We start from the raw sequence: 27,394 nt of genomic DNA, 5'->3' as shown, positions 1-27,394 counted from the left end.
TTTTTTTTACCTACAACCAATATCGATATCAAACAGCTCAGTAACCAAGACTTAACTGATAAAAATATATTGATAACCTCCCTCTAATTTATGGACTAAAGTGGAAACCTTCCACTTTTTACAGAAGCTGAGGGCATCATACGATACGATCATACGAACAGTGGCGGAATTATTAAACACAATTTGGAGCATCAATTTGTCTTGAGTTGAATTGATTGGAGGTATTAAGAGAAGAGTTGCAAAATATAAGAAACCTTATAAGAGTAGGGTAAAGGATTGTGCTACCTATCCCAAAATGATCGTAGCTTGATTCGACACAAAATTTTATATTATGTGTATGCATATGGATTCTATAATACACTTGTAGTATAATAACTATTCATAAAGGTTTTCACTTATAAGAGAGTAAAATTTACATGTGTGGTATGGATTAAAAAGATTGACATTTCAATTGAAAGAAAAATAATTTTTTCACGAGGAAAACAAGTTAGTTAACTAATGTACAAACAAATCTCCTCCTTATCTCATCAAAAAAATCAAAACCAGATTTTGTCATAAAGATCTGAGCCAGCGACTTGTTATAACTGAAATGTCCAGCAAGATCTGAGCCAGATTTTGTCATAAAGATCAATAACGTCACAGGCTTGATTCATGCAAAGTGAAGTGTATGATTTTCAAAATTGAGAATTTTTTTTCGGTTACCATATTCGATATCTGTGAGATAAGTTCCATATATAAAAAAAAGACGGACCATAATCAAACTCATCGCATGATTGCCACCTTAGAGTTAAACTCAAAGGGGAAAATTCCCAATTTTCAAATTACTCCGCTAATAAATCATACCGCTATATTTTCCACCGTAGACATACAAAAACTATAACAAGTTTTTTTTTTTTGGGGGGGGGGGGGGGGGTAAGAGGGCTAAGGGTAAGTGTTGACAGTCATATCCATACACATTTTAGTTTTTGTGAATTGGATCTGAACTGTTTTATCAACCACCCAAATTCAACCATAAGCGCCCACATAAGGAGCATATTAGTATAAAGTGAAAGGTTGGAGACTAAATGAATAGCACTAAATTGATCAAAATTATTGCTGTATTGCCTTACTTTTGAGCTTTTTCCTCTTCTGTTGTTTCCTCTTCAGCATCTTCTATTTCACTGGCCAACTTCACCAGATCTTGGACGAGGATTTTCCCTTCTGTTACAATATATACCAACTACTAGTTAATACAAAAGAGGGAAAAAATGATATTATTAAGGATCTCGATCATAGACAAATAATATAGCGCTCGTTGTCCCAATCATGTGCAACATCTTCTATTCTGGGACATTTGACATTTCTAAAATAACACAGCAATATTTTTAAACATTTCAGTATAAAATTCAAACCAAGTCTTGTCGTGATGCTTACCAGATCTAATTCAAAAATCAATCACTTAAATTTGTTCTACTACTACCACTAATAATAGGCAAGTCAAATTAACTTTAAATCTCCAGATATAGTTGAAGCTTGTCATGTACAATTGGAACCCACAGAACAAAAAATAATCGTGCTACTCCATCCAAGCCAAGAAATTAAACTTAATGTTTGAGACTAACTGGAGAATACCCTTCCTTCAATTGAGCTGCTATTTAAAGTCTCCTTCTACCTTTAAAATTGATAGAACATCCCGACTCTTGGAATCTCCTTCTTCGCAGCTTTAATTCATGACCATTTATTGTTCAATATCTTTGATTGGAGGAATCAAATGTGCGGGTTGACTTAAACTTGGGTAGGTCAAAACGGGTCATAAACCTACCAAGCCAACGGTTATTTGGGTTTATATGGGTTGAGTCAAGATGGCTTAACAATGGGTTGAAACACAACTTGCTCAACATGACCCAACTTCCCCTCCTTTTTTGTTTTTCTTTTTGAAAAGAGAATGTGAAAGCTAGCTATGATTTTGTGTATGTATTTAGTTAACTGATTGAGTGAATCATTCTCCAATCTATTTCCAATTGATGTGCACATTTTATTTGTGATCTGTACAATAATAATGTTTATCTTGTTGAAATAAATTTTCAAATGTACATTCTTCAGTTTTTTAAACGTATATTTCCTTTAATAGAAGTGGTTAAAATATGATAGAAACATTTATAGACAACAAGTTGAAGCATATAAAAAGAAATAGACCACAAATTACTACTGTGTTACATCGATCTCTTTGTGATGAAAATACTTACGAGTATTTGATTTTTCATAATAAAAGATTCTACCATTGACTCTTTCCATACCAAATTAATACGTGTGGGATTAAGAGAAAAACTGAAAGATTGCACGTGATCCCGACTCTACAATCATTCAAAATAAGGATGGCCCCATTTGGAATGTTACTCTAAGAAGGAATTTGCAGGACTGGGAGGTTTCTGATTATGTTCGACTGCTAGAGGTACTACATGGCGTCACACTAAATGAGCACATCACAGATAAGTTCAGATGGGGAGGAGCAAGTGATGGTAGGTATTCTGTGAAGGCAGGGTACAGGCTAATAATGGCTAGAAATGGAATTACTGATCTTTGGCCATGGAAATTAATATGGAGAACCAGACTACCACCCAAGGTCATCTGCTTCAGCTGGACTGCACTTTATGAGGCATGTTCGACTCAGGAGAACCTTATTAAAAGGAACTTCCAGTTAGTTAATAGATGCTACATGTGTCAAAGGGATGCAGAAACCAACAACCACCTATTCCTACATTGTAGAGTTGCAGCAGATATTTGGAGCATGTTTTGCTTTGTTTTTGGTATTAGCTGGATTATGCCTCACAACATGAAGGAGGCATTTCAGAGCTGGGGCAGCTGGAAAGTTGATAAGACCATCAAGAATATCCGGAAAATGATACCTGCTTGTATTTGTTGGAGCATATGGAATGAAAGAAATAGAAGATGCTTGATGGACTTTCAACTCCTAACCACACCCTAATAGAAGAAGCTAAATGTCTTTTGTTTTTATTTAGCTGGGCAAATATTTCCCCAGTAGATTCCCCCGAAACATTTGTGAACTTTGTTAGCTCTTTGTATCTAAGTTAGCATATATGTAGTAAGCTAACAGGTGGTCTTTTTTTGCTTTTTGAAGCTTCTATGCTTCTGCTTCTTGTAATATTTTGCATCTTCTTGATGACATCAATAAAGCCAATTATTTCATCAAAAAAGAAAAAGAGAAAAACTGAAAGATTGGACTGTTTAGTGTTTACAAAAAAAATATGTAGACTTGAAGAAAAAACAAGCACTATATATCAGTAAAAGCAGATTACTAATGAAAAGTATTGTATATAACTTATCTGCGAGAAATAGTAAAAGAAGAAAAATGACTACATTTTTTTAATGACAAGAGAATAAGCACATCAGACTTTTACAAGTGACTCTTCGGTGGATCATAGAAATAGAGAAGTGTATTTCGTTTTTGAGTTACCAATCCTGTAGAAGAGTTGCCTTTGGCAGGAGCCAAAAAGAGAAGCAAATTCAACTTAGTTTTGGAGAAAAGAAGCAAAAAAGAAAAAAGTGAAAGGGTAAAGTTTTATAACTTTGGCATACGGCTTGTATGCGGAGTTTTTCCTACGTTAATAAAATTATGTATATTATCCAAAAAAAAATAACCGCCCGGTCTGGTTGGATTTTAGCCTGTCCGGTTACATTGTTTGAACCGATTACCCAAAATTTCCACGGTCCCTTTTGAGTTCAACCCAGTATAATCCATCAACTATTTTATTAATAACCCAACCCATCCAAGCTCGAACATTGGGCAGGTTACACAATATGGATTGTTCCACCTCTAATCATTATCGTAGAGGTTTTATAATAGTCAGAGATCCCAGTTAACCATTACTAACTACTGATGAATAGAGAAGAGAATCTAGAGTTCTATTTGCTAACTGCTATTGATGGGCTCTATAACGTGACACAACATTTCGTTTTTTTTTGGGGGGGTTGGGGATAAATCAACACTAGTTAATACTCCTATCCCATTTTATGCGATGCAGTTACTATGTTGAAGAGTCAAAAAACTTGTCCTCTAAATAAAATTTGATTTTGAACTACATGATTATGTACTTATGTATAGTTTTTACACAAAATTTTCCCTTCCGCAGTATGAATGACCAATGCCCACAGCCAACCCAAAAATTAACTAGTTTGACAAACTGAGCAAGCCATACCATCCTTCTTGGGCAAATGGAGGACAACAATTTGATGTCAGATTATAAACATCATTCTTGCTTTTCCACTGTAACCTATACTAGTTGCCTGCCATTTTATTATCCTCCTTAAATGCCTTCTCAATCTCAAATATAGCTGCATCTAAAATAATACTCTGGAAACCCTACTAAACTACACTCACTGCAACAATCTCTTTTGTTTTTTTCCTTATTATTATTATTACTATTTTTTGCTTTGATAAGTACAGCAACAAGATATCTCTTTTGTTTCATCAAGCAGCAAGCAATCACCAACATCAAAATGTCGATCCAAATTTTACTGAATTTCTTACGCTAGGTTGTCTTTTTGATTCCCCCTAGGTCCTCAAAAATACATCAGACATTGGGAGGTACAGTTGTAAAGTTGGAAAAAAAATACGTTATGACAGATAGAAACAAGAATTATCAAAGAACTATTCATGTCTAACCTCTGTCCTTGGAAAGGTTGGCTATGAGCTCCTGAATGCCCTCCTTAGCCAATGTATCCTTGAGGTATGCAGCAGCAGATGCCACCTCCTCTGGAGTGACTTTTCCGTCATAATCCCTGCCGCAGGACACAAAAGAGTTACCTTCATTCTCCTATTAACTTCCAAGCAGAATCTAAAAGGAGCAGAAAGTAATATAGGAGAAACAATAAACAAGATTTCTCCATGGAGGAAATTTTTTCTTTTTTATATGGTTGATAGTTCAGCTAGAGAGACAAGTAATCCTATTATGAAATATAAAGATTCTAGTTTTAGCCCAATCACAAAAGAGAAGGATACCAATTTCTGCATTAACCAAAGATACAGGACGCACAGGTGCATTGACATACACCAAATTTACTCATCTGACATTTGCACCCAATGCCAGGATTTTCTGAAACGAAAGACACTCCATACACTACATTATCTACCAGAACCACTATCAGTGGCTAATAAGAATTCCTCCAACCCTAAACTTTCCTCATGATATAAAACATGTACATGAAAACAGTAAATTGATAGCTCACAGGTGATAATGCTGAAATTACTTCAAATGAAAAAGCTGACAGAACATGTATATATTGGGATATAAAACCTCAATGTTCACATGCAAACTTGTTATTATCTCTTTTACGTTGAGCAGTGGCAGTAGTAGTTCATTAAACTCGGTGAAAAAATAGAGACTGTTCAGATTGTTTAGAACTGCCACTTTTTCTTTTTTTTCTTTTTTGATAAGGTAGAACTTTCTCTCTTCTTTTCTTGCTTCTCTTTTTTCTCTTATTTTTTGATAAAGTAGAGCTGCTGCCTCTTTTTAAATTTTTAGATAGTACCTCGAGCGCAATTTGTAGCCCATATAACTAGCTTCTATATACATACCTATCCAGTAACCGCCAACGATTACCAATCTTGGCATCCACATCATCAATTTCCTTTTCAAGTTTTTGGAGCATTACATCAACCTGTTGAGTGGTAATTACAGGAGGTATATGAGTTTTCATGCATAATCTTACAACTACAATGCAAAAAAGAAATCAAGAATTGGTGCAATTTTAAAGCCTTAGCTAAATATTCCTAGGATCAGTTTTACCCTGTTAATAAGTGCAGATGAAACTTTATCGTCCACAGTCCGTTCTTTATTGCGGTCAGTGTCTTCCTCCCTAGCAGCTTTATATGCCTTTCGGGCTTCTTCTTCACCTTCAGGGCCCCCTTTATCCACCATGCTATTGTACAACTCTATCTGCAATTATCAAAACAAAAATAGCTTCAACGTTGAATTTGTGGTGTTTCCATTGTATTAATATACATATGCACTATGCTGTCAAAAGAATTTACAGTCGCAGTAGAAAAACAACTATGAATATGATTGCAAGAGGACAAGGTAACTGAAAGCAGTCAAGGAATAAACAAAGTCACATATGAAAGTTCTAAAGTTTCCCAACCATCCTCCATCCTCCTTCCTCCTTACGGTAGTACCACATTTGTCTTTAAATAATAGAAATTTCATTAAATACTAGTAGACCTAAAAGAACAGCAAAGCAAGTAGGTTGGGTACCCGAACACATACTCAGTTAGATTCTACTGTCCAAAACCTGCCTAGTGTGCTCTTTTAAGGTTTGTAATCTATCACATTGAACATGTTCCAGTTAGAAGCCTAGAACAGATAGCTACCCATAAACAGGGTGCATTGAGTAATTGAAAGAAGGAAAACCAATAGAGACATAAAATAACATAGCTGATGCTGAAAGATCAAAAAAAACAAAACGCAATAAATTTAGAGTGCACCATCACCAGGTATAGCTACATAATACTTTAAAAGGTACTAATTAAGCCTCACATAATGCCGATGACTAACAGGTGTTATTACAAGAGCTCTTTACAAAATGCCCAGTATAATCTTAAGATCGTTAATGGAAAACATATTACAGGTACAAGATATTGAACCAAGCATAAGATATTAAAGTTTGGTGGTATCAGATATCATAGGGACAATTCAAGTCCCATTGATGAACATTCCAAAAACTTCATCAGAATCACTAAGCTACTGGAAATCAGGAGAAACTCATACGACTCCCACTAGAACCACAGCCACAATAAGCCTAATTGCGATTAAAGTTCTCAAAAGGAAATTGATACAAAGTTCAATTTTTAGCAATCTTGAACTAATAGACAATGCAACCCCTTCAAACCGGAAAGAGAAGTAATGGAAGGTCATTCATATTATTTAAATAATGATAAACAAAATAATCTGACTTCAAAAAGCAGGTTCTCCAGTTTAGTTTCTTTAAACAAAACAACAAACAGAAAACAAACAACTGAATTAACTAGATCTAGCATGAAATCTAGAAAGACAGTTCGCTTTTGCTTAAATTCCTTATCAGGCATGTTACGATATTTCAAAATGGTAATAGCTCAAGCAATGATATATTACCTCTTTCTTGACAAGTCTCAAAAACTCATGACGCTCCAGGCTTACAGACTGAAAGAATAAGCAACAAAGCAGGACATGATCAGCAAAGATCCAATTTACAAAAGAAAAACTCCATCCTAATACTTACCGAAGCCGATGCTAAAACAGCCAATGCACGACTAAGCTCACAAAGCTGCTCTTGTTGATCCAAAGTTTTGGTTTTCTTTAGTTCTTCTGCTTCTTTAGCTGTTGCAAGAGTCATCTCTTCCAAAGCTACATCCTTCTGCTTTTCTTTCATCTTAGCCTGCTCTTCTTCTTCTTCCTCTTCCTCCTCCTAAAAGCAACGACTTTAGAATTAGTAGTCTACACACAGTAGTTTTTGACAAGGTAAATAATTTCATTAATAACGGGAAAATCACACGTATACAAGCAGTATACTGAAAGGTAGAGAATTACAGCATAACATGATTCTCTATGAACGACATGCAATCTTCTATACACACTGTAATTCCATGGGTGCGCCATAAAGAGACTACGAACGAGAGGCTATTCCTCAAATGTACATAGTTCTTTCATTCCACAAAGATACTTATAATACAAACCTACGAAATCAGAGGTAAGTTTTAAAATGGTCAACAGCTATCTTCAATCAACATCACATAATTATAACATTTGAAAGCTGACATTGTAATATGTACATTAAAAAATTTGCACCCAAAAGGCAAAAAATATGCTTGAAGAAAGAATTGGACATGAATTGGGTTAAGGAAGGATTAGCAAGTGTATCAAGCAAGTGAAAGAGAGGATTTTGTATTATCCTCCCGGTCGCAAGTCTATCTTAAGTTTTCAATAACATAATTGTAAATAACAGTGATGTCAAACATTGAGCCAACTGCTTAACTTCTCTCTTAACAAAACGGAAATGAAAAGGTTAAACTGAGAATATTTTTTAGGAAAATCCTATGTAATATATTTGTGGCGTGAGGCACTATAGAACTGTCTTATCAGAAAAATGTACATTTTCTCTAACTCACTAACCAAGGACATTCAGTTTGGAGTAAAGTAATAAAAACTGAAAATACAATTTGTCTTTCAAATATTGCTAATAAATTCTGGAAACAGTATTCTAAACTTGAACAATATGAATTCTTCCCAATAGTTTAAATTTATAATGAGGTTTCATGACCCGTAAAATTCAAAAACAAGATTTTACCTTGATGAGCTCTTCTTCCATTTCTAAGAACTCAAGCTTTCTCTTCCTTTCAGCAAGAGAATCTTCAGATGGCATAGATGTAACTTGGACAGTGTCCACCACCTCATCTGGCAGTGATGAAAGTGTAGCTTGAACAGCTTCCTCTGGTTTTACTTTGCCTGATACTGTGAAGGCTCTGACGAGAATAAAATAACACGGTAACATGCTCAGTTGATAGTCTAAATCACAAGATCCTAAAAACAGGGAATGGAATTACCTAGAAAGGATTAACAAAGAAGATGGCACTGAATGGTTGAGCGATAAGTCCAGCCAATCTCGCAACTGCAAAGATATTAGCATCCAAGAATCAAAGATAAGTCTTTTGCACTTTCATACTGAAGCCAATATATTGAAATACACAAGCAGGATTTGAGTTTGTTGCACTGGAGAATGAGAAGTAGTAAGTGCAGTGTGTTGTGCGTCAACTGATGTGTAAACACATTACAATAAATACCAGCTTGTCTTTGTCATTGTTTTCATTTTTTTCAACTACTTCACATCTAGTTGCATGTTAATGATATTTAAACTGCTGTAAATATTCCTTCTAGAAAATAAAAAAGAGTGAAACAGAAGAAAGTCCACATATTTCTCTCCTCAGATTATTTGTTCCGTCATATACTCCATTCGAAGGCAACTGATCCTTGCATATAACGAACACTATCAGGTGTCCCATATTTTGATGTACTTAACGCATTTTCTTACACTGTCCAGTAGCTTCGAGGCTGCTCCTAAGATGGTTTGGAATTCTTTGGGTGATGCCAGGCATTGTGCAAAGAGTTAATGTTCAGATGGAATTAGGGTAGAAGAAAGAGAAGACACGGGGTGTGGAAAGTTGCTCCACTAACATTTACGCAAGTCGTCCGGAGAGAGAAATAAGAGAGCTTTGGAGGGTGTAGAGATGAATTTTGTACAATTGAGGAGTATTCTCTTATTCCTTTGTCTTCCGGTGCACCCATGACGTTCCTTTATGTATAGAAGATTGAGTGATGTTCGTAGAAAACCATATATTTTTGTAGGTCTTCTACTTTTTGGTATATTTCTAGTATAAAGGTTCTTTTTTGCCCGGAGAATTGTCCTAAACTTCCTTCAACCAATTTGGGACTCTAACCCACTCTTACGCCCCCACACGTCCACACCCAACAACTGGAGCGTGAACAATATAAAATGGGGCCAGCATCAGATAAACAAAGAATTGGGATGAGTCTAGCTCTGATACCATAATAAGAAAATGGACCTTGGGCTTAACACAATCCCAAAAGCTAGCTCAAGAGGTGAGGATTGCCCAAGATCATATAAGGAGGCCATAACCCATTCCCTCAACCAGTGTGGGACTCTAACACACTCTAACATCCCGCATTGGTTGAGGGAATAGGTTGTGTCTCCTTATATGGTCTTGAGTTAGGCACAAGGGACATATTTTCACAATAAAAAAGAACTGTAGCAGAAATACCAACCTGGTTAACATTTCTAAAAAACCTTAGATCCCATAAAAAAATATGTGAACCTATTGATGCAAAATCTAGTCGCTATTACAGGCGGCTGGAAGGAAGGAGAACATTGTAACCAAAGCTAGCTGCAAAACTAAGGCTGGTAAAAGATTTAAGGGAATGCTACGCACTGCATATTCAGCCAGCAAATAGCAGCAATTGGCTAGATACACAAAGAGCAGGGAGACGGGATCCTATAGGACGTGAATATATAGGTGTTAAACGGGCCGGGTTGACCCGGTTTAGAACCGGCCCAGACCGGTTAAACCCGGAACCGGCTCGGACCGGTTAAAGGGGGTTGGGCTGGGCTGGGTAGGAGGGGTAGAGGGGGTTGGCCCGTTTAGAATTTTAAAACGAGTAACCGGACCGGTTGAACCCGGTCCAATTAACAGTTACCCTTATCGGGTTAACCGGCCCGGTACAATGGCTAGAACTTTTTTTTTGTTTTTTTTTTTAATTTTCGAAATAGGTGGGCCCCACTGACCGTTGGCAACGATCAGACCTTGAATTGGTCCGTTGGCCAACGGAAAAATTGCACAAATAGCCTTTTTTTAAAAAAATTTTAACCCTTTTTCAATTTACAAAACTAACCTTCTCTAAAACTATAAATACCTCCCATCCCCTCTTCTTCATTTCTTCACTCAATACTCATTTCTCAATCTCAATTTCTCTCATTCTCCAATTTGCAAGACTTCAAGTCTTCAATTCATCTTCTAATTTTATTTGGCTCTCTTTTCTTGAATTTAATTTATCGTGTTTTATCATTCGGAATTTGAAGTTTGAACAATTGAAGTTCAAAATTGAAATACTTGCTTGACGTTTGTTCGTGGTAACATCGGAATTGCGTAATCAAGTGCTCAATTTATTGTCGAATTCGGTGCACTCCCTCCAACTCTTTCTCTTATTTACTATTTTAATTGCATATTTAATTTTAGCTTATACTTTAATTTTTACAATATGTTTAATGCTGCTAAAAGAGCATGTAAAAGAGTTACTGGTAGGGGAAATAAAAAAAGAGGTAGTCCTTCAGCATCTGGTAGTAATAGTAATAACCCATTATTATTTTCACATGTTTCTGAAACATCGCCTAATGATAATATAGATATAGATTATGAACAATTACAAGAAGATTTTGGAATAGAAGATAATGAAATAGGAATGGAAGATGAGATATCAGCTACACCTACTAGTGTTGGAGCTGGTAGTGTTGGAGTTGCTACAAGGGGTGGTGGTCGTGGCACTAGTAGTAGACCACCTGTGACTCCGACTACTAATCGTAGAAAAAGAAGGTTTGGAATTTTTTTGAAATAATTGAAGGTACTGATAGAGTTAAATGCAAAATTTGTAAATGTGTTTTTAAACATTTGACTGGAGGAAATTTAGGGGGGACTGGGACGCTTAGTAGACATATGAGAACTGAGCATCCCATAGAATGGGGCGCTGATGGTGATGGAAATCAAACAACTATTAACCCTACTACTGGAGGTCTAGTGAAATATGATAAAATGAAGGATCGTGAGGAGTTAGCAAAAATGATTGCTTTGGGTTGTCTACCTTTTTATCTTGCTTCTTCATCATATCTTATTATGTATATTCAAAGGATTTACAATCCTTTATTTAAAGGTATCTCTAGAAGTACTTGTAGAGCTGATATCTTTAGACTTCATGGACAATATCAAACATACGTACGTTATTTGTTTAGCCACCTTCCTTGTAGTGTTTCTCTAACTTCTGATAGTGGCCATGCTGTTAATGGAAATGATTATTTGACAATTACATGTCACTGGATAGATGATACTACTTGTATGCAAAAACGTATTATCGCTTTTAGATATGATGAAGATCAGAGTCATACTGTTGCGTTTATAAGTAGTACTATTTGTGAAGTTGTTGAATTTTATAATCTAAAGCAAAAAGTATTGTGTATGTCTTTTGATAATGCTTCTAACAATAATGCCACAATTTCAATATTAAAACTGCATTTGCAACCACCTCTTGATGAAATTTTTCATGTTAGGTGTGCATGTCATGTTTATAATTTAATTGTTAAAAGTGACCTTGATTTATTTTCAACTGAGATTACTCATGTTAGAAGAGCAATTGGTGTTATTCAAGGAAATAATAGACAATCTAGAATAAAGGAATTTAAGAATAAGTGTGTCCAGTATAACCTTAAACCCAGATTCATGCCAGACGAAATTGTTACTAGATGGAATTATACATATATATTTTTAAAATGCTGCTACAAATATAGATTCCCAATAACTGAAGTTGTTAATGCGCATTGTACTGATCCAAACCGTATGTTAACAGCTAGTAATTGGGAGGTCATTAGTGATGTTAAAATTTTACATAAATTTTATACAGCTACTGTTGAGTTTTCTGGAGCATATTACCCTACTGTTACTATGGCTTTAGTACATATAGCTGAAATTTCTTTTCTACTCTTTGAATTTAAGAAGAAAGAAAAATATAAGGATGTTGAAAAAATATAAGCAAAATTCAAAAAATATTTCTTTCCAATTCCTCCGATTTACTTAATTGGTGCAGTTTTAAATCCTTCTATTAAGATGTCTGATTGTCACCAATTAATGAATGCTTTATATACTTATATGGAGATTGGACCAACTAAAACCCCAGATTTATATGTCTCTATGAACAAGCTAAATGATTATTTACAACAATTATATAATTATTATGCAAATGTAATTGATGATGTTGCTCGTGCTGTAGGTAATGTTAATCCCACTATGCACTGTACCACTTCTGCTACTGTGAATGATGAAGAAGGCCTTGATAGTTTTAATATTTTTTCTACATTTTCTAACACTCAAACCAGTAGCAGGAACATTGATGAACTTCAATTCTACTTGCAGAAGCAAAGAGAGCCTCGCACAAAGGAATTTTCACCGTTGGGATGGTGGCATGAGAATGGAAAGCAATTTCCTGTTCTTTTCGCTATGGCTCGGGACGTGCTGAATGTGCCAATTTTTACTGTTGCATCGGAGAGTGCATTTAGCCAAGCAAGACAACAACTTGGAGACACTCGTCACTCATTGGGAAGCAATGCTTTGGAAGTTTTAGTATGCTTCAGAGATTGGATTAGATCGGAACGAAGAAATCAAGGACGTGAAGATGTTAATAGCACAGAAGACGAGGAACATGGAGATATATTAACACATGGTAACCCATCCGAATTTAACACTCCAGAAGAAGGTCAATCAAAACCTTTGAATTTACTTGTTGTTAAAAATGTAAATCTTTCAATTTGTAAGTTTGAATTATGAAATAAATGTAGCACTTGCAACAAGTGCATTTTTTCTCATCTTCCTTGTATTCTTTATGTTAATACTTTGTACTAATATAACCTAAAATAGTTATACAAAATTCCCCAAAAAAAAAAAATACACTAAACCCGGCCCGGCCCCCTCAACCCATAACCCTTACGGTTCAATTTTTACCTGGATGAACCCGAACCCGTTAAACCCGTTAAGAACCAACCCGGAACCGGCCCGGACCGTAACCCGTACGGGTCCAAAAAATAGCGGCCCGGCCCGGCCCACCCTTTTAACACCTCTGCATGAATATCAGAAGGATCTACAAGATTGGGAGATGAAGGAGCTGAATTGCTTGGACTACTATATAAGCAAAAAGTATCGTCTTCAAATAGAGAAAGAAACAAGTGGATTTGGGAAGGGCACAAAATGTAGAAAAAACATTACAACTATCAAGGCACTAGTAGGTGTAGCTGATATCTCATCTTCTAAGAGAGAAGAAAGATTTCCCCCATTGGACAATATGGTCAAAAAGACCGAGAAAAGTGTCTTTACTTTGAGAGCTGCATGGGATCCATTCTTACAGCAGAGAACTAGACTTTTTTTGAGAAGGTAAAGTGTCTAGTATATTCAAAAAATCATCAGCACAAACTTTGTGCTTGAAGCCTAAATAGGCAATTACAATGTGAAAAAGCAAAAATATAGTCCTTGTTCTTCTTACAAGGAACTCAAAACATCTAGGATTGAATCAGGATCCTCTACATATTCTGATTTACACCAAAAACAAAAAAGAAGAATACACTTCATCTTAATCCTTTGTAGAGAGTTGGTTGTATCTTCAAAACATCTCAGGTTCCTTTCTTTCCAAATTGTCCACCAAATAATTGCCGAGACAATTTTCCATCTTAATCCACCGTGAACGCATAGCACCATGCCTTCACTGTCAAACTCGAAACATTCTATCACCACCATCTACGTATCATGATTTCTAACATTCTATCACCACCATATGAGAGCCACCCCCGCTGCGACCCAATCCAGCAAAACTTTCCGGCAAACAGTACCCCACGCGCCCACACACGCGGCCCCTTTCCGGCAATTTCCTGGCCACGCGCCGGCACGTGAGCACTTTCCCGAGCAAATCTGACCTGGTCGTCTTCAAACAGCCTACTCGTCGTACCATTCCGAGCCTACCCCTCTATTTTTCTCTGAATTCCGACGACTTTCACTATTTTCCGGCGACTGGGGCTTCTTTTTTCGGCAAAAACCAATTTCTCTTACTTCAGTCATCCCCTCTGATAGACTACGAATGAAGGACTCTACGGAGGGAAGTTCATACTTCTCTTTAGAATCAAGAAAGCTAGAAAATATGTCTTTTATCAAAGCTGTCTCTTGGCCAACACTAGAATTTGGGGGCAAATGTAATCGAAAGTTCGATGCAGGGCAGGAGCCGCATTTCTCACTGTTTAAGGACCATACTCTCAGGTGTAAGGGTTTCCTGAAGTCTTGTCTGATTGGGTATTTTTCCAAATGGGTTGGTTCTCCAGAGGCTGTTAGGAACTGGGCAGCAGAGGCATGGAACGTCAAGGACGGGCGTATCAAGCTTCAGAAATTCTCGTCAGAGGAAACAGATGGTTTGATGGGAACTTCTTAAAGCTAAACAGATGGGTGGAGCACGATGGGTGCCTTGACCCCCGTTTTGCTGGTGAAACTCTGTTGGTCAATATGGTCGGTCTCCCGGTGCATCTTTGGTGTCTTTACCTATTCAAGAAGGTTGGGGAAATCTGTGGAGGTTTTATTGATGTCATCTGCACCCTACATGATCTATCGCGAGTGAGGATTGTGGTGAGGAAAGGGGGCAGAATTCCTGTCTCCACCGTGGTGGAAGATGGCTACTTGAGTTACAAGGTTTGGTTGAGCCCTGAATTTCGCCCGATATTTATGCCAGTAATATTGGCTGAAGAAAAGGGAAGGTCAAACAGAAGGGAGGGGAGGGGTAATCAGTCTATGTATGGAGGGGAGAGAAATCAATGGGCTAGCCTAGAAGCAGAATATAGAACAAGGCAAAATTCCAACAGAAGGGTAAGACGTGAATGCCCCTGGGTTAGTAACGTGGGCTGGAAAGGCAGAATGGGTCGGTCCTCTTCTAATTATCATAGGGCCGAAAAAGTTCCAAGCAAGCATAGGCCAGGGCCAACACACACGGGACCGGCAACTTTTCCCAACTCCATTAGAATTGACCCCAAGAAGCCCAATTCATTTCAACATGCATCCTTCAAGGCTCCTAAGCATACGGGAACAACTCCATCTACTACAGGAAACGGTGCTTCGAATAGTGGCATTTCCTCACCGAGCTCCAGTGACCTGCATCCATCTGATCCAGGGGCAGCACCGGCCAAAGCTGGCGGTGTTGTTCAACAGCCTAACGCCTCTGATGGACCCAGCTACAACGCCCCCTTATCTCATCCGGTGATTAGACGTGCCGAGGATTCTCCTCATGATTCTCCGCCCTCTGTGGAGATTGCTGCGTTGACCCCAGTTGCGGCTAGTGCCAGGCCATCATCTCCAGATAATGTGATACACATGGCTCAGTGTACCAAATACAATGTTGGCACTCACGGTCATCCTAATAGCAGCGGGGTGAAAACTCCAGAGGCTGGTGCGTCCCAACAAAAGGGTGAGATCCCTCCGGCACATAAGGTTCCTAGTGCTAGCATTGCCATGGTCCTGTATTCCCCGGGTAGGGGTAAAGAAAGGGCATTAATAGAAGACGCATGTCCAATTTCATCACAGATGGGAGGTGGAGGCATGTCTTTCTGGATGGAGGATAAGCTGTTAAACTTTGGGAAGTTTTTAGGTGTTTCTTTTGAAGGGAAGGAAGATAGGGTGTTAGAATTGTTAAGGGAGATCGAGCAGCAGTCTCTTAATGAGGGCGTAAGGAGGGAGTTGGGTCAAGGTGATAAGCTAAATAGCAATGGGGGTGTAGTGGTATGCCAGAGAAGGGGCCGGGTGTCCAATAGGGAGTAAGGGAGCTCGGCAAGGGGAGGTGTGGAGACAGGGGATATTGTTTCTTATGGAAGTTAAGATCCTTTCATGGAATGTGAGGGGGATGAATGACCCAAACAAAAGGGCCATCATCAAGGTGGGAGTTAGAGAGTAGGGTGCCAATCTAGTTTTTCTTCAGGCAACCAAAATGGAAGTCGTGTCGGACGCAATTGTTAGGAGTGTTTGGGGAGGTAGTTGGGTAAAATATGACTGGGTCCCATCAGCGGGAAGTGCATGGGGTATTCTTCTTATGTGGGATGATAGAAGTTTGGAGGTAAAGGAAGTCAAGAAGGGAGGCTAGGGTGGAGTGGGGATTTGGGGGAGTGTACGGACCGGTAGGAGAAGGGTCCAAGGTACTTTTCTGGGAGGAACTTGCAAATGTTATGGGGGAGTGGGACATTCCATGGGTTCTAGGGGGAGATTTTAACACTATTAGATTTCCGGAGGAGAGAATAGGCTACAATTTGATTTCGAGGGCCATGGAGGAGTTTTCTGACTTCATCAATGATCATCTTCTTATTGACCTTACTCTGTCAGGGGAAAGGTTCACATGGGCCAGGGCGGAGGATTCCAACTCAAGGTCAAGACTTGATAGATTCCTGATATCGCCCTCATGGGACGAGCTAGGCTGACTTCATATCATATGCCTATTTTGCTAGATGGGTGCAGAAGAAAAGGGGCACACGCTCCTTTTCGATTTGAGAACATGTGGTTGACAGTGCCAGGTTTTGGAGATAAAGTGAAAGAATGGTGGACAAGCTACGGGGTGTCAGGGACACCTTCATTCCGCCTTTCAAAGAAACTCAAATTGCTCAAGGGAGATATTATTAGATGGAATAAGGAGGTTTTTGGGAGGGTAGAGGTTAAAATGAGGGAGCTTATGCATGAACAGAGAGAGTTAGAGAGAGGGGAAGGGGTGAGAGAGTTAGATGAATCCGAGAAACAAAGATTGGGGGAGATTAAAAGGGAAATAGCTGAGTTAGCAATAGCTCAGGAGACTAGTTGGAGACAAAAATCATGGGCGCTTTGGTTAAAGGAGAGAGATTTAAACACCAAGTTTTTCCACAGGGTTGCGGTTGCAAATCGAAGGAGGAATTTCATACAATCTGTAGTGGTGGATGGGGTGAGAATGGAGGGAGAGGAAAAGGTCAAAGGGCGATAGTGGGGTTTTATGAAAAACTGTACAAGGAGGAAGCTAGCTGGAGGCTTACTTTAGGGGGAATAGAGTTCAACCATATAGGGGAAGGGAGATAGTGAGTGGCTAGAGAGGGCTTTCGAAGAGGATGAGGTGCACGAAGCTGTGTCGAGTTGTGCTGGTGATAAGGCCCCTGGGCCTGATGGTTTTTCCTTGGCCTTTTTCCAGGTTTTTTGGGACACCATTAAAGGGGAATTAATGGAAGCCATTGAATACTTCCACTTGAATGGTGTTTTCGAGAGAAGCATCAATGCTTCTTTTATTACCATTGTGCCTAAGAAAGAGGGTGCAACTTCTATCACAGACTACAGGCCTATTAGCCTAGTGGGGAGCATTTACAAGATTATTTCTAAAGTGCTATCCAATAGGCTCAAGAGGGTTCTTGACGTGACATTGTCGTCCTCCCAGAATGCATTTGTGGAAGGAAGGCAGATCCTGAACGCAGCTTTGGTGGCAAATGAATTGGTAGACTCCAGAAGAAAAAATAGAGAACCCGGATTACTATGCAAGTTGGACCTTGAGAAGGCTTTCGACCATGTAAATTGGAATTTCCTGGATTTCATCATGATGCAAATGGGAGTTGGGGCTAGATGGAGGGGATGGATCAAGTACTGCATTTCCTCAGTCAGATTTTCTGTTATGGTTAATGGTAGCCCGTGTGGTTTCTTTGGCAGCTCCAGGGGTCTCAGGCAAGGTGACCCACTATCACCCATGCTATTCATTTTAGTGATGGATGCTCTGAGTAAAATGATGGATCGTGCGGCAAGCGAAGGTTTCTTGCGAGGATTCTCAGCTTCGATCGGGGTGCCCAGTGCACGAAGAGTCTCTCATTTGCTTTTTGCGGATGACACACTGGTTTTCTGTGACACGGATATAGAGCAACTGACCTACCTGAAACATGTACTGCAGTGGTTCCAGATAGTATCAGGCCTAAAGATCAACCTTGGCAAGTGTGAGATTTTTCCAGTGGGTGACGTTGCTAACATTAATGCTTTGTCTCTCGTTCTCAAATGTAAGGTGGGCTCTCTCCCCACTAATTATTAGGGCCTCCCTTTGGGAGCTTTGTACAAGGATACTTCGGTTTGGAACCCGGTAATCGAAAGGGTGGAAAAACGATTAGCAGGATGGCAGAAACGCTACTTATCAAAAGGCGTTAAGGAAGTGCTTATTAAAAGCACCTTATCGTCCATGCCCACGTATTACTTGTCCCTGCTGCAAGCTCCTATGAACGTCGTAGAAAAACTGGAGCGGCTTCAAAGGACTTTTCTTTGGGATGTGGTAGATGGAACTAGAAAGTTTCATCGGATGAATTGGCAGACAGTCACTTCCCCAAAGAAGTGGGGAGGTCTCGGAGTAAAAGATCTTAGGGTATTCAATACAGTTTTGTTAGGGGAGTGGCTGTGGAGATTCAGGATAGAAGATCATGCTTTATGGAGGGAGGCCATAGTAGAAAAGTACGATTCCACGAGAGGGGGATGGAGGACTAAAGCAATCACATCACCTTTTGGGTGTGGCATGTGGCGAAGCATCATGAAGAATTGAGAAGACTTTAATGAAAACATCATTTATAGGGTGGGAGATGGAAGGAGAATCAGCTTTTGGAATCATAGGTGGTGTGGAGAGGATACTGTTAAGGTCTCTTTCCCTAACGTCTACAGAGTTTCGAACCAGAAGGAATTGATGGTCCAACAAATTCGCAAGGAGCATGAAGGGGGCATAGTATGGGACCTCTCATTTAGAAGGAACATGCAAGATTGGGAGATTGCAGAACTCCAAGATTTGTTAGCACTGCTATATGGCCAACATAGGACACACACTTCTAGCGACTCTTGGAGATGGGGGCTGCGTGGAGATGGTCTATTCACCGTAAAGTCTTATTACCAGAGCATGCTGGTGAGAGATGAGGCCAATTTTCCATGCTCATCAATCTGGATTCCCAAAATGCCCACGAAGGTGTGTTTCTTTGCATGGCTAGCAGCGAGATGAGTGATCTTGACTGCTGAAAATTTGCGGAAGAGAGGAATTACAGTTGTTAGTTGGTGCTACATGTGTAAAATTTCAGGGGAAGAAGTTGATCACCTGTTACTGCATTGCCCTGTTGCAGCGGGCCTGTGGAGAGCAATCTTGTGCTTCTTTGGAGTTCAATGGGTCATGCCTAGCACTGTTAAGGAAATGCTATACAGCTGGGCCGGTTCCCATCGAAGAAGAAAGCAAAAGGCGTGGAAGTTCGCCCCCTTAGCTCTCATGTGGATAGTTTGGGGGGAGAGAAACAGGAGAGCTTTTGAGGGGATTAAGTCTAGTTTTTCTCACCTTAGGAATAGTCTTTTATCTTTAATCGTATTCTGGTGCACCCATATAGCACCTACGTGTATGGAAGATTGGGCTTCTTTTGTAGAGAATCATGTTCTGTTGTAAATTCTCTACTTTTTTATATACTTCTTGTACGCGGGAGTTCTATCCCTTTTGATTAATACAATTTACCTTATCAAAAAAATAAAAGTTCAGAGGTGCTCCCTGGCATTACCCATCTAGCACCTCTGAGATTAATGAACAAATCCCATAATTGGCTGGTCACTCTACAATGAAGAAACAGATGGCTGATTGTCTCAGCATCATTCCCACACAAATAACATCTTGAAACAATTGGTATACCCCTCTTCCTTAGATTATCCTGAGTGAGGACAGCCTCCCTAATTACCAACCAGGTAAAACAGGCCACTTTATAAGGCACTTTTACTTTCCATATGTGTTTCCAAGGCCATAAACTGAGTTGAGATCCCTCCTGGTATCTTTGTATGCAGAGCTGACTGAATACATCCCACTACTGTGTTTTTGCCATCTGAGTGTATCTTCACCCTCCTGTAGTCCACTACATTGTTCTAGTGTTCTATAAAATTCAATCATTCTAGGCACCTCCCAATCCTGTAGGAATCTTCTGAATGTCAGATTCCAACCCTGTGTACACCATAGTTCCTTCATAGTAACCCCATGTTGTTGATTCAGAGTATAGATGTCAGGATATAGTTGCTTTAGACTTCCAATTCCCAAACAGCAAAAAACTAGACTAAAAGAAAGATAATATGTATCAGTTGGTGTTTCGTGTGTACCAGACAGTGGAGGAAGTCAACCATTCGTTGTGTCACTGTCAAACTGCATAGAGGATATGGAGTTCAGAGTGGAACATGTTTGGAATTCAGAGAATGATGCTAGGGCAGCTAAAGACATGCTATTGTGCCTAGTGCCTATTAGGTTTGCTCAAAAGCAGAAGAAGAATTGGGTGAAACATTTCGTTTTTCTGTGAAGTTCTGGAGCACATGTCGTACTCTAGTCAGTATTGATGACAAGAGGATCTTTGTTGAGAACCAGGTTTTGACATAGGTTTCTTTACTTTTTGTATACATCTTGTAAGAGGTTTTACTTGCCCAACATTTCAATAAAGTATTTACCTATATCAAAAAGAAAATTAGGGATAGAGTCGTATAGACCACTCAAAATAACGCACAATTCTCTGGATAAATACTTTTCAACTGAAAATTTCCAAAGCCAAAGAGGACTCCAAAAGCGATAGAGAGAACATATCAGGTTTCCCATTAAGTTGTTTCAAATGACTAGATTGACAACAAAATCTAACTAGTATGACTATATCCAGAAGTTTCTGCAGGATACACCAGACTTAAAAAAATATAGAACCAAAAGATGCAGAAATAAGGTGTAAACCATTGAGAACAAGATAAGGCGTAAAGACAACAAATTTTGAGACAAAAGTAGTTGATTTGCTCGAGTCAACAATTTAAACAAGACTAACAAAAGATCAAAGCATACCTGCTGCCGCATTTCTTCTACTGAAAGTAATCCAAGTAAGCCTCGTTCTCGACAGGCTTGACGGAGCTCATCCTCCGAAAGGGATTCTACGCCCTCTGCTTTAATCATCTTGTCATCATTCTTGATCCTGCCAAAAGCAGCAAAGTTTTGTTAAATGAGCGAAAAAATTTGCTTCTACAGCACATGCATCACAAAAGCATTAACTCATCTCCAAAATGAAGATGTAACCACCAAGATCTAGAGGAAATCTACCACGAACAAAGCAACAGAAAGATAGGCTTTTATTGTGAGAGGATACAAATTGCCTGCACGTCACAGGTCTTGCATGCTCTCATTAGATTTGCTTGACTGTTCTCACTATGGCCTCCATTTTCTAGACTTCTTTCATTCCTTATGCCTTTTTTACTGATTCCCTGTTACAACCCAGCAATTCCCCAAGAAAAAGTCAAACAAACAGGACCACCTGATTATCTAGTTTGGCACGAGGTTGTTGTAGCTAGAAATGATAGGGGCTATAATCTCTTAACAGAACTTTTAAACATATCAAAGCTACCTTATGTGATATGACCATAGGAATGAAAATCAGTTCTTAGACACACTAACCATAATAATGAAGACCAGTTTATTTTAAAGAGAATAAAGGCACAACTGAAGGAGGAAAAGGGAAATGAACCGTTTAGGCTCGAGTTATTCAAAATTTGGAAGGAAAATACAGATCAACTGATTAAATATTCGTAGAAGGAAACAAAACATACTTTGGATAGAAAAGGATATATAAACTATTAGACACAAGTCAACTCAAAATGAAGAACCATAATAGTGAAGACCAGTTTATTCTAAAGAAACAATTTTAGGAAGAAAACATAGATGAACTATTTAGGCTCGACTTATTCAAAAATCAAAACTAAAAAGGATAATAGAGATCAGCGCACTAAATATTTGTTGAAGAAGGAAAAAAGAGCATAATTGGAGATAAAAGGATATATAAACTATTAGACACAAGTTAACTCAAAATGAAAATAACGAGACTTACTTTTGAAGCCTCTTTCGAAGCATGAATCGCAAATATGCATCAGTTCCAAAGGGGTTGATGCCCATATATTTGCACATATTCACCAACCTCGGTCTGCATTTGACGAATATCAATTGCACTTCAATATTTTAACCACCAGCAATATATGCAAGAAATTTCCATATAGTCAGAATTAAACCAAGAAAGTGTAATTAGGCAGAAACCTGCTGATATTATCCAAAGTGAGCTCATCATTAAACAGCTTGGCAAATCCTAAAATTTCTTCATTAGATACACTAGCACCCCTTCTGACCTAATCAATTGTCATATAAACATCTACAGTAGTTAGATAGAGAAAGGAGGGGGGAAGAGCAAATAAAAGCTTTGGCTTAATAATTCAAGATTTGGCAAATGAAGAAAATACAAATGAAAGGAAACCCAAAAAAGAAGTGACAAATAAATATTTACCTTATTCATAAATTCATCAAGATCCTCTGCTGTATTCTTTAGTTCTCCGCTTCGTGAGTTTTTAACTTCCTTTGCCATCTCTTTAACTGTTTCTTGTAGAAACTTCGCATATTCAATCCTAGCATTCAGCTTCCTTTTCAGAGCCTCCTGAATTTAAGCAATTGAAACACTATAAGGATGTGCATACTCAGAGCTTAATGGAAATAAAAAGCCTACAAAATCACATCTGACCAACCACACCCATTGTTCGTAGACAAAAAACAACTTCCAATACTCATTTTTTAACTTCAACATGGCACATTTTTTTTAAACTTCAACCAAATATTGTCCAACCACCTATTAACTGGATTGTCCCTGTTACACAGTTCCATGAGCAGACATAACTATATACAAGCCTATCAATCAGAAGCTAACTAAATAGAAGTTGCAACCATGGCATCGTAGTGGATGTTCCTCAGCTTTTCAAGGAAATGCTCATATTCTTCCTTGCGAGGCAAATAATACAACAAGGTTATAAAATCTTGTGAATAGAACTGAGTGATCTTTTTCTTTTCTTTTTTTTTTTTTTTTTTGGGGGGGGGGGGGAGTTTGCAGTAACTTAAATTAATTGACTTGTGAAGTCAAGACAATCTCTACAACAGTCGAAAGATAATATCATAATTGAAACAGAAGTTATTTTCCAAGCATTTCCTTGGAGAAAAAGAGATCAGACCCTAAAAGTATAACAAAGAACATATATGACAGTCTAATGTATAATACAACCTGCAGCTGATTTGAATATATATCAAGCACAGAAGGCTCCATATTGAAGTGCTAGAATAACCAAATGAAAAGCTTTGCCCCCTACACCAATCCACTGATATGTTAAAAGAGCCAAACAGGATATAATGCTTTCTCCCCCACTGTTTTACCACAAAGCTTTTTCTTCCACTACTATATCCAAGGACTCATATTATCTTGAGAACTGACTTACCTCCAGGGGATTTGGATTATAAAAAGCCTATAACTCTTATAATTGAATTTGTCAAGGATAGCAATCTTGACAAACGGCACATGCTAACTCATAAGTAAAGTATTCCATGTCTTTCAATCCTTAAGCTGCCACAGAGACCAAGAGCTCGGACATCATGGAGCATCTACATTACTTAAAAGGGGGAAGCAAGGGGTAGCTGGGTAAAAGTTTTTTTTAAGCGTATCATTGCCTCCAAGATATCCTTCAAATTAAGTGACTAAAGGAGCTTATCATTAAAAGGAAACGCTAATCATGTCCTCAGATGACTAATCAAAGGGAAAGTCAGGCCATAACAGAGGGTATTTTTCTCTGAAGGGAATAGGAAAGAAAGCAAATCATTCTTTTCCTGTTTCAAAGAAAAAATTATTCATAGTTACTATCTTGATTGAAATTTTATTTTACTTATAATTTTGCAAACACGTGGAATCTGTCACAAAAATTGGCGTCAGAGATAGAGAAAGAGAATGAGCAGCAATCAAGTTTTAGCACAAAAGAAAATAGCCGCTGGAACAATTGGCACAAATCTTGCCTCTTCTTTCATCTTATCTTGGAAGGTTGATGGCAGCATGTTGGGAAACACTGCCAGGAATACCGGCAACAAGAACTCCATAAATGGAACAATAATAAACACTGCAACAGGAACCAGCCTAAAAATATCAGCTGTTGTCCGTGTTAGTTGTTGCCTTTCCCTCCGGGAAAGACTCTTCCCATTGGCTGTCTTCAACAACAGTCTTGAACATATCCTAACATCAGCCCAAAGCAGTTTGGTGCCCAACCAATAGTGTTGCATTGTTGACTTAAATTCATCCTTCCAATGTCGCATCTTTTTTGCCCAATCTTCCCTGGAATAAGTGCAAAAAGTGACTTAATACATAGGTATAAAACATTATCTATCTGTTATATAGGAATAAAATATATTTTCAACCTGCTCATTGAAGCAACAGCTCTCAAAGCAGGACCAATCCCTAATAGCACAGCCCAAATTTTCTTAAGTATAGGTTGAATACCATTCTGTGAATCTTGCAGCTGTTTTGCTTTTGCTTTGGCTTTGGCCATGGTTAAATCTTCAACTGCTTCATCACATTCTTCTGGTGAAGCTTCTTTCTTCTGTCTAACAGTTGGTTCTTCATCCTTATCATTTCCTTTACCGAAATCAGGTTGACCTGCTGCAGCTGTCGAATATCGTTGATGGTCTGTCATCCACCTGGTCCCCAAAGGAGAAAGAGACCCATATCTTCCTATTCTCAGACCCAGGGCTGGAATTTCAGATGAATTGGATAGGACATGTTTTCCCCATACTTTTAGTAACTCATTTTCGGTTAGTGGACTTGAATTTCTTTCCTTTTTGTTATCTGCATTTTGAGATTGATGAGTTACTGTAGAGCACCAATCCCAAGCATTAGAAGCCTTAGAAGATCCACAGTTCTCATAGCTCGAAAAACCTCGAATGAAAGTATGAGGTCTCACAGTAGAATCAAAGAGGTTCCTCTTCCTTCTCAATATTGCTCTTGAAGCCATTAGCAAAAAGTTCTTCTTTGCATACAGCTAATGTAACATATTTCAGAAATTCCTCGCCTAAAGCCAGCCTGTTTAATAGAACAGATTATTATACTAATAAAAGACCATAATTCACTAAACGTACAGGATCATATAAGCATTTTACTTAACAGATTTTTTTTGGATCAACTAATTAAAAAGCAAGTGAATTAGTTCAATTCTATTATCTTCTTTCCTCATTACAACCACCTCCTCAAAGGGCAGCCCGGTACACTAAGCTCCCGCTATGCGCGGGGTGCGGGGAAGGGCCGGACCACAAGAATCTATTGTATGCAACCTTACTCTGCATTTCTGCAAGGGCTGGAAAAGGCTGTTTCGAATTGAATGGGGAGTCAGTTCAATATATACCAATTTGCTACAGTTATTAGTAACTGTCGTGTATCTGTATTGCAAAGTCATGCTGCCATTCAATCCACCCCAAAACTTCACTCTCTCTTCCCAATTTCAACTTTCAGTTGTAAAATCTTTACATTACTGAATGCAAAACAAAAAAACTGGAGCAGACAGTCCTTACTGCAACATGAATGCTCTAACTTCAAATGATAAACAACAATTACATTCATTTTTTATGTGGATAAATGACAATGATTGCATTCTGTTGCAATAAACACTCTTTGCCTCCCACAGAAAGAAAGTCAATCCAAGCAGCAAACAAAAATGCCAAATCCCCTGCTCGTTGAATCACATATCCACAATCTTCCTTCCTTTTTTTTTCTTTTTTGATGACAGAGGTGTTCGGGACAGCTTGTGTTACCCCTCGACCCTCGACTATTCCACCATATTCCCCCTACCACAAGTACTACGTAACTCTACTTACCAAGATTGAGCAGATGAGAAGAAATCACCTAGTATTGTTTGTCTCCACTGGGATTTGACCCTGAAACCTCATGGTTCTCCACACACTTCACTGACCACTAGGTCACACCCTTGAGTATCCACTCTTCCTTCTTCCGCAGCTCCAAAGACCTTCCAAAAGCTTATAATACTCATCCAATCAACAAAAAATAGTACTAGCAAAACATTTCCATTACCATCCTTCCTCATTATCCCAAAATTAAGTATCTACAACCACCTCATTACACATTTTTCCACAAAATCACACCTGATGTAGCCACTTGTCCATCATGCATAAATGTATACATATCCACACTATTCCTTCTTCCACAGGTCCAAATAACTTCACGATGTCTATAGTACACATCCCAATCCAGAGACAGATGTCAGGTGTTAGTTACAGGTTCATCCGAACCCAGGAGCTTTGGCTCAGACTCCGTATATTATTCACTACATAAGTACAAATAATCTATTTCGAACCATTAAAGCAAATGAGTTGGGGTAGAGTTATGGTAGAATCCCCAAGGCGAAACCTAAAGTTCAAATTATGGATCCGCCTCATTCCCAGTCTACAAATTCCATTATCATAGTCTTTCCTCTTTATCCTCAAAATTCAGTTTCTACAACCCGCTAGTTACACAGTTTTCCACAAAAACAAACCTAACATATCCATTAGTTCATCATCCACAAATATACGTTCATAAAAGCAATCAAAAACCTCGTCAAAAAACAAATTCAATTCGCATTGCTTCAAGCTAAGTAAATACAATAACTCGCTCAATGTATGCATTCCAAATGAGAACAAATAGTAAAAAATGTAAGCTAAAATTAATTTTAAAAAAACACAAAAATATCATCAAAATCAACCGAAAATATGAAATGAAACAATTGAATAAGCTCTGACCTGAGATTGATGATCGACAAATTCGTGTTCGAATGTTCTAGAAGAATGAAATAAAATCAGCAGTCACGTGTAAATGATTTTTCACCAAATAGTTTAGTATATCAAATCGAACACGTCTTTCAGTAATAGAAATTTACATAGAGAATTCGGAGAGAGTCGAGTCTTCGCGCTAATCAATTTATAGTAAGAGAGATGCACTGGAGTAGGGAGCAAGTATATTCCCGAGAATAGAGTGCATAGCCACTAAAAGAGACTGGGTCGTGCTTTTTTACCTGTGCTAAATGTAATGGACCGTTCCAGGAATGTGTTGGATTAACTTGAAATGGATTGGGCTTTTGGCACTTTTGTGTTGGGAAAAGAACACAACTAAGCAATAATTTAAAAAAATTTACACATCTTAGCAGATTTTCTTAATTTACATTTTT

At 38.4% G+C, this 27,394-nt stretch overlaps 1 protein-coding gene across 2 annotated transcripts; it reads right to left on the bottom strand.

Moving 5' to 3' along the window:
• Positions 1-787: 787 nt before the first annotated feature.
• On the bottom strand, positions 788-27,224 carry LOC107775562 (uncharacterized). Of its 2 annotated transcripts, XM_075224780.1 has the most exons (15): positions 26,970-27,224; positions 24,600-25,260; positions 24,204-24,516; positions 22,663-22,809; positions 22,419-22,507; positions 22,216-22,308; positions 21,183-21,309; positions 8,576-8,640; positions 8,320-8,494; positions 7,255-7,440; positions 7,128-7,175; positions 5,787-5,936; positions 5,576-5,658; positions 4,664-4,779; positions 788-1,200 (listed from the first exon to the last, which is right to left on the bottom strand). In XM_075224780.1, the coding sequence occupies exons 2-15, from the start codon at positions 25,190-25,192 to the stop codon at positions 1,106-1,108; spliced, it is 2,280 nt and encodes a 759-aa protein (XP_075080881.1). In that variant the 5' UTR covers positions 25,193-25,260; positions 26,970-27,224; the 3' UTR covers positions 788-1,105. The 2 variants fall into 2 exon arrangements, 1 of the variants encoding a protein (XP_075080881.1); XR_012696410.1 differs by lacking the exon at positions 7,128-7,175 and having other exon boundaries at positions 5,787-5,960; positions 7,227-7,440.
• Positions 27,225-27,394: the final 170 nt, after the last annotated feature.

This window comes from Nicotiana tabacum, chromosome 11 (genome assembly GCF_000715075.1).
Source record: "Nicotiana tabacum cultivar K326 chromosome 11, ASM71507v2, whole genome shotgun sequence".
NCBI classification, from domain to species: Eukaryota; Viridiplantae; Streptophyta; class Magnoliopsida; order Solanales; family Solanaceae; genus Nicotiana; species Nicotiana tabacum.
The sequence above is the reverse complement of the archived record's forward strand: the minus strand, read 5'-3'. Positions and strand labels throughout refer to the sequence as shown.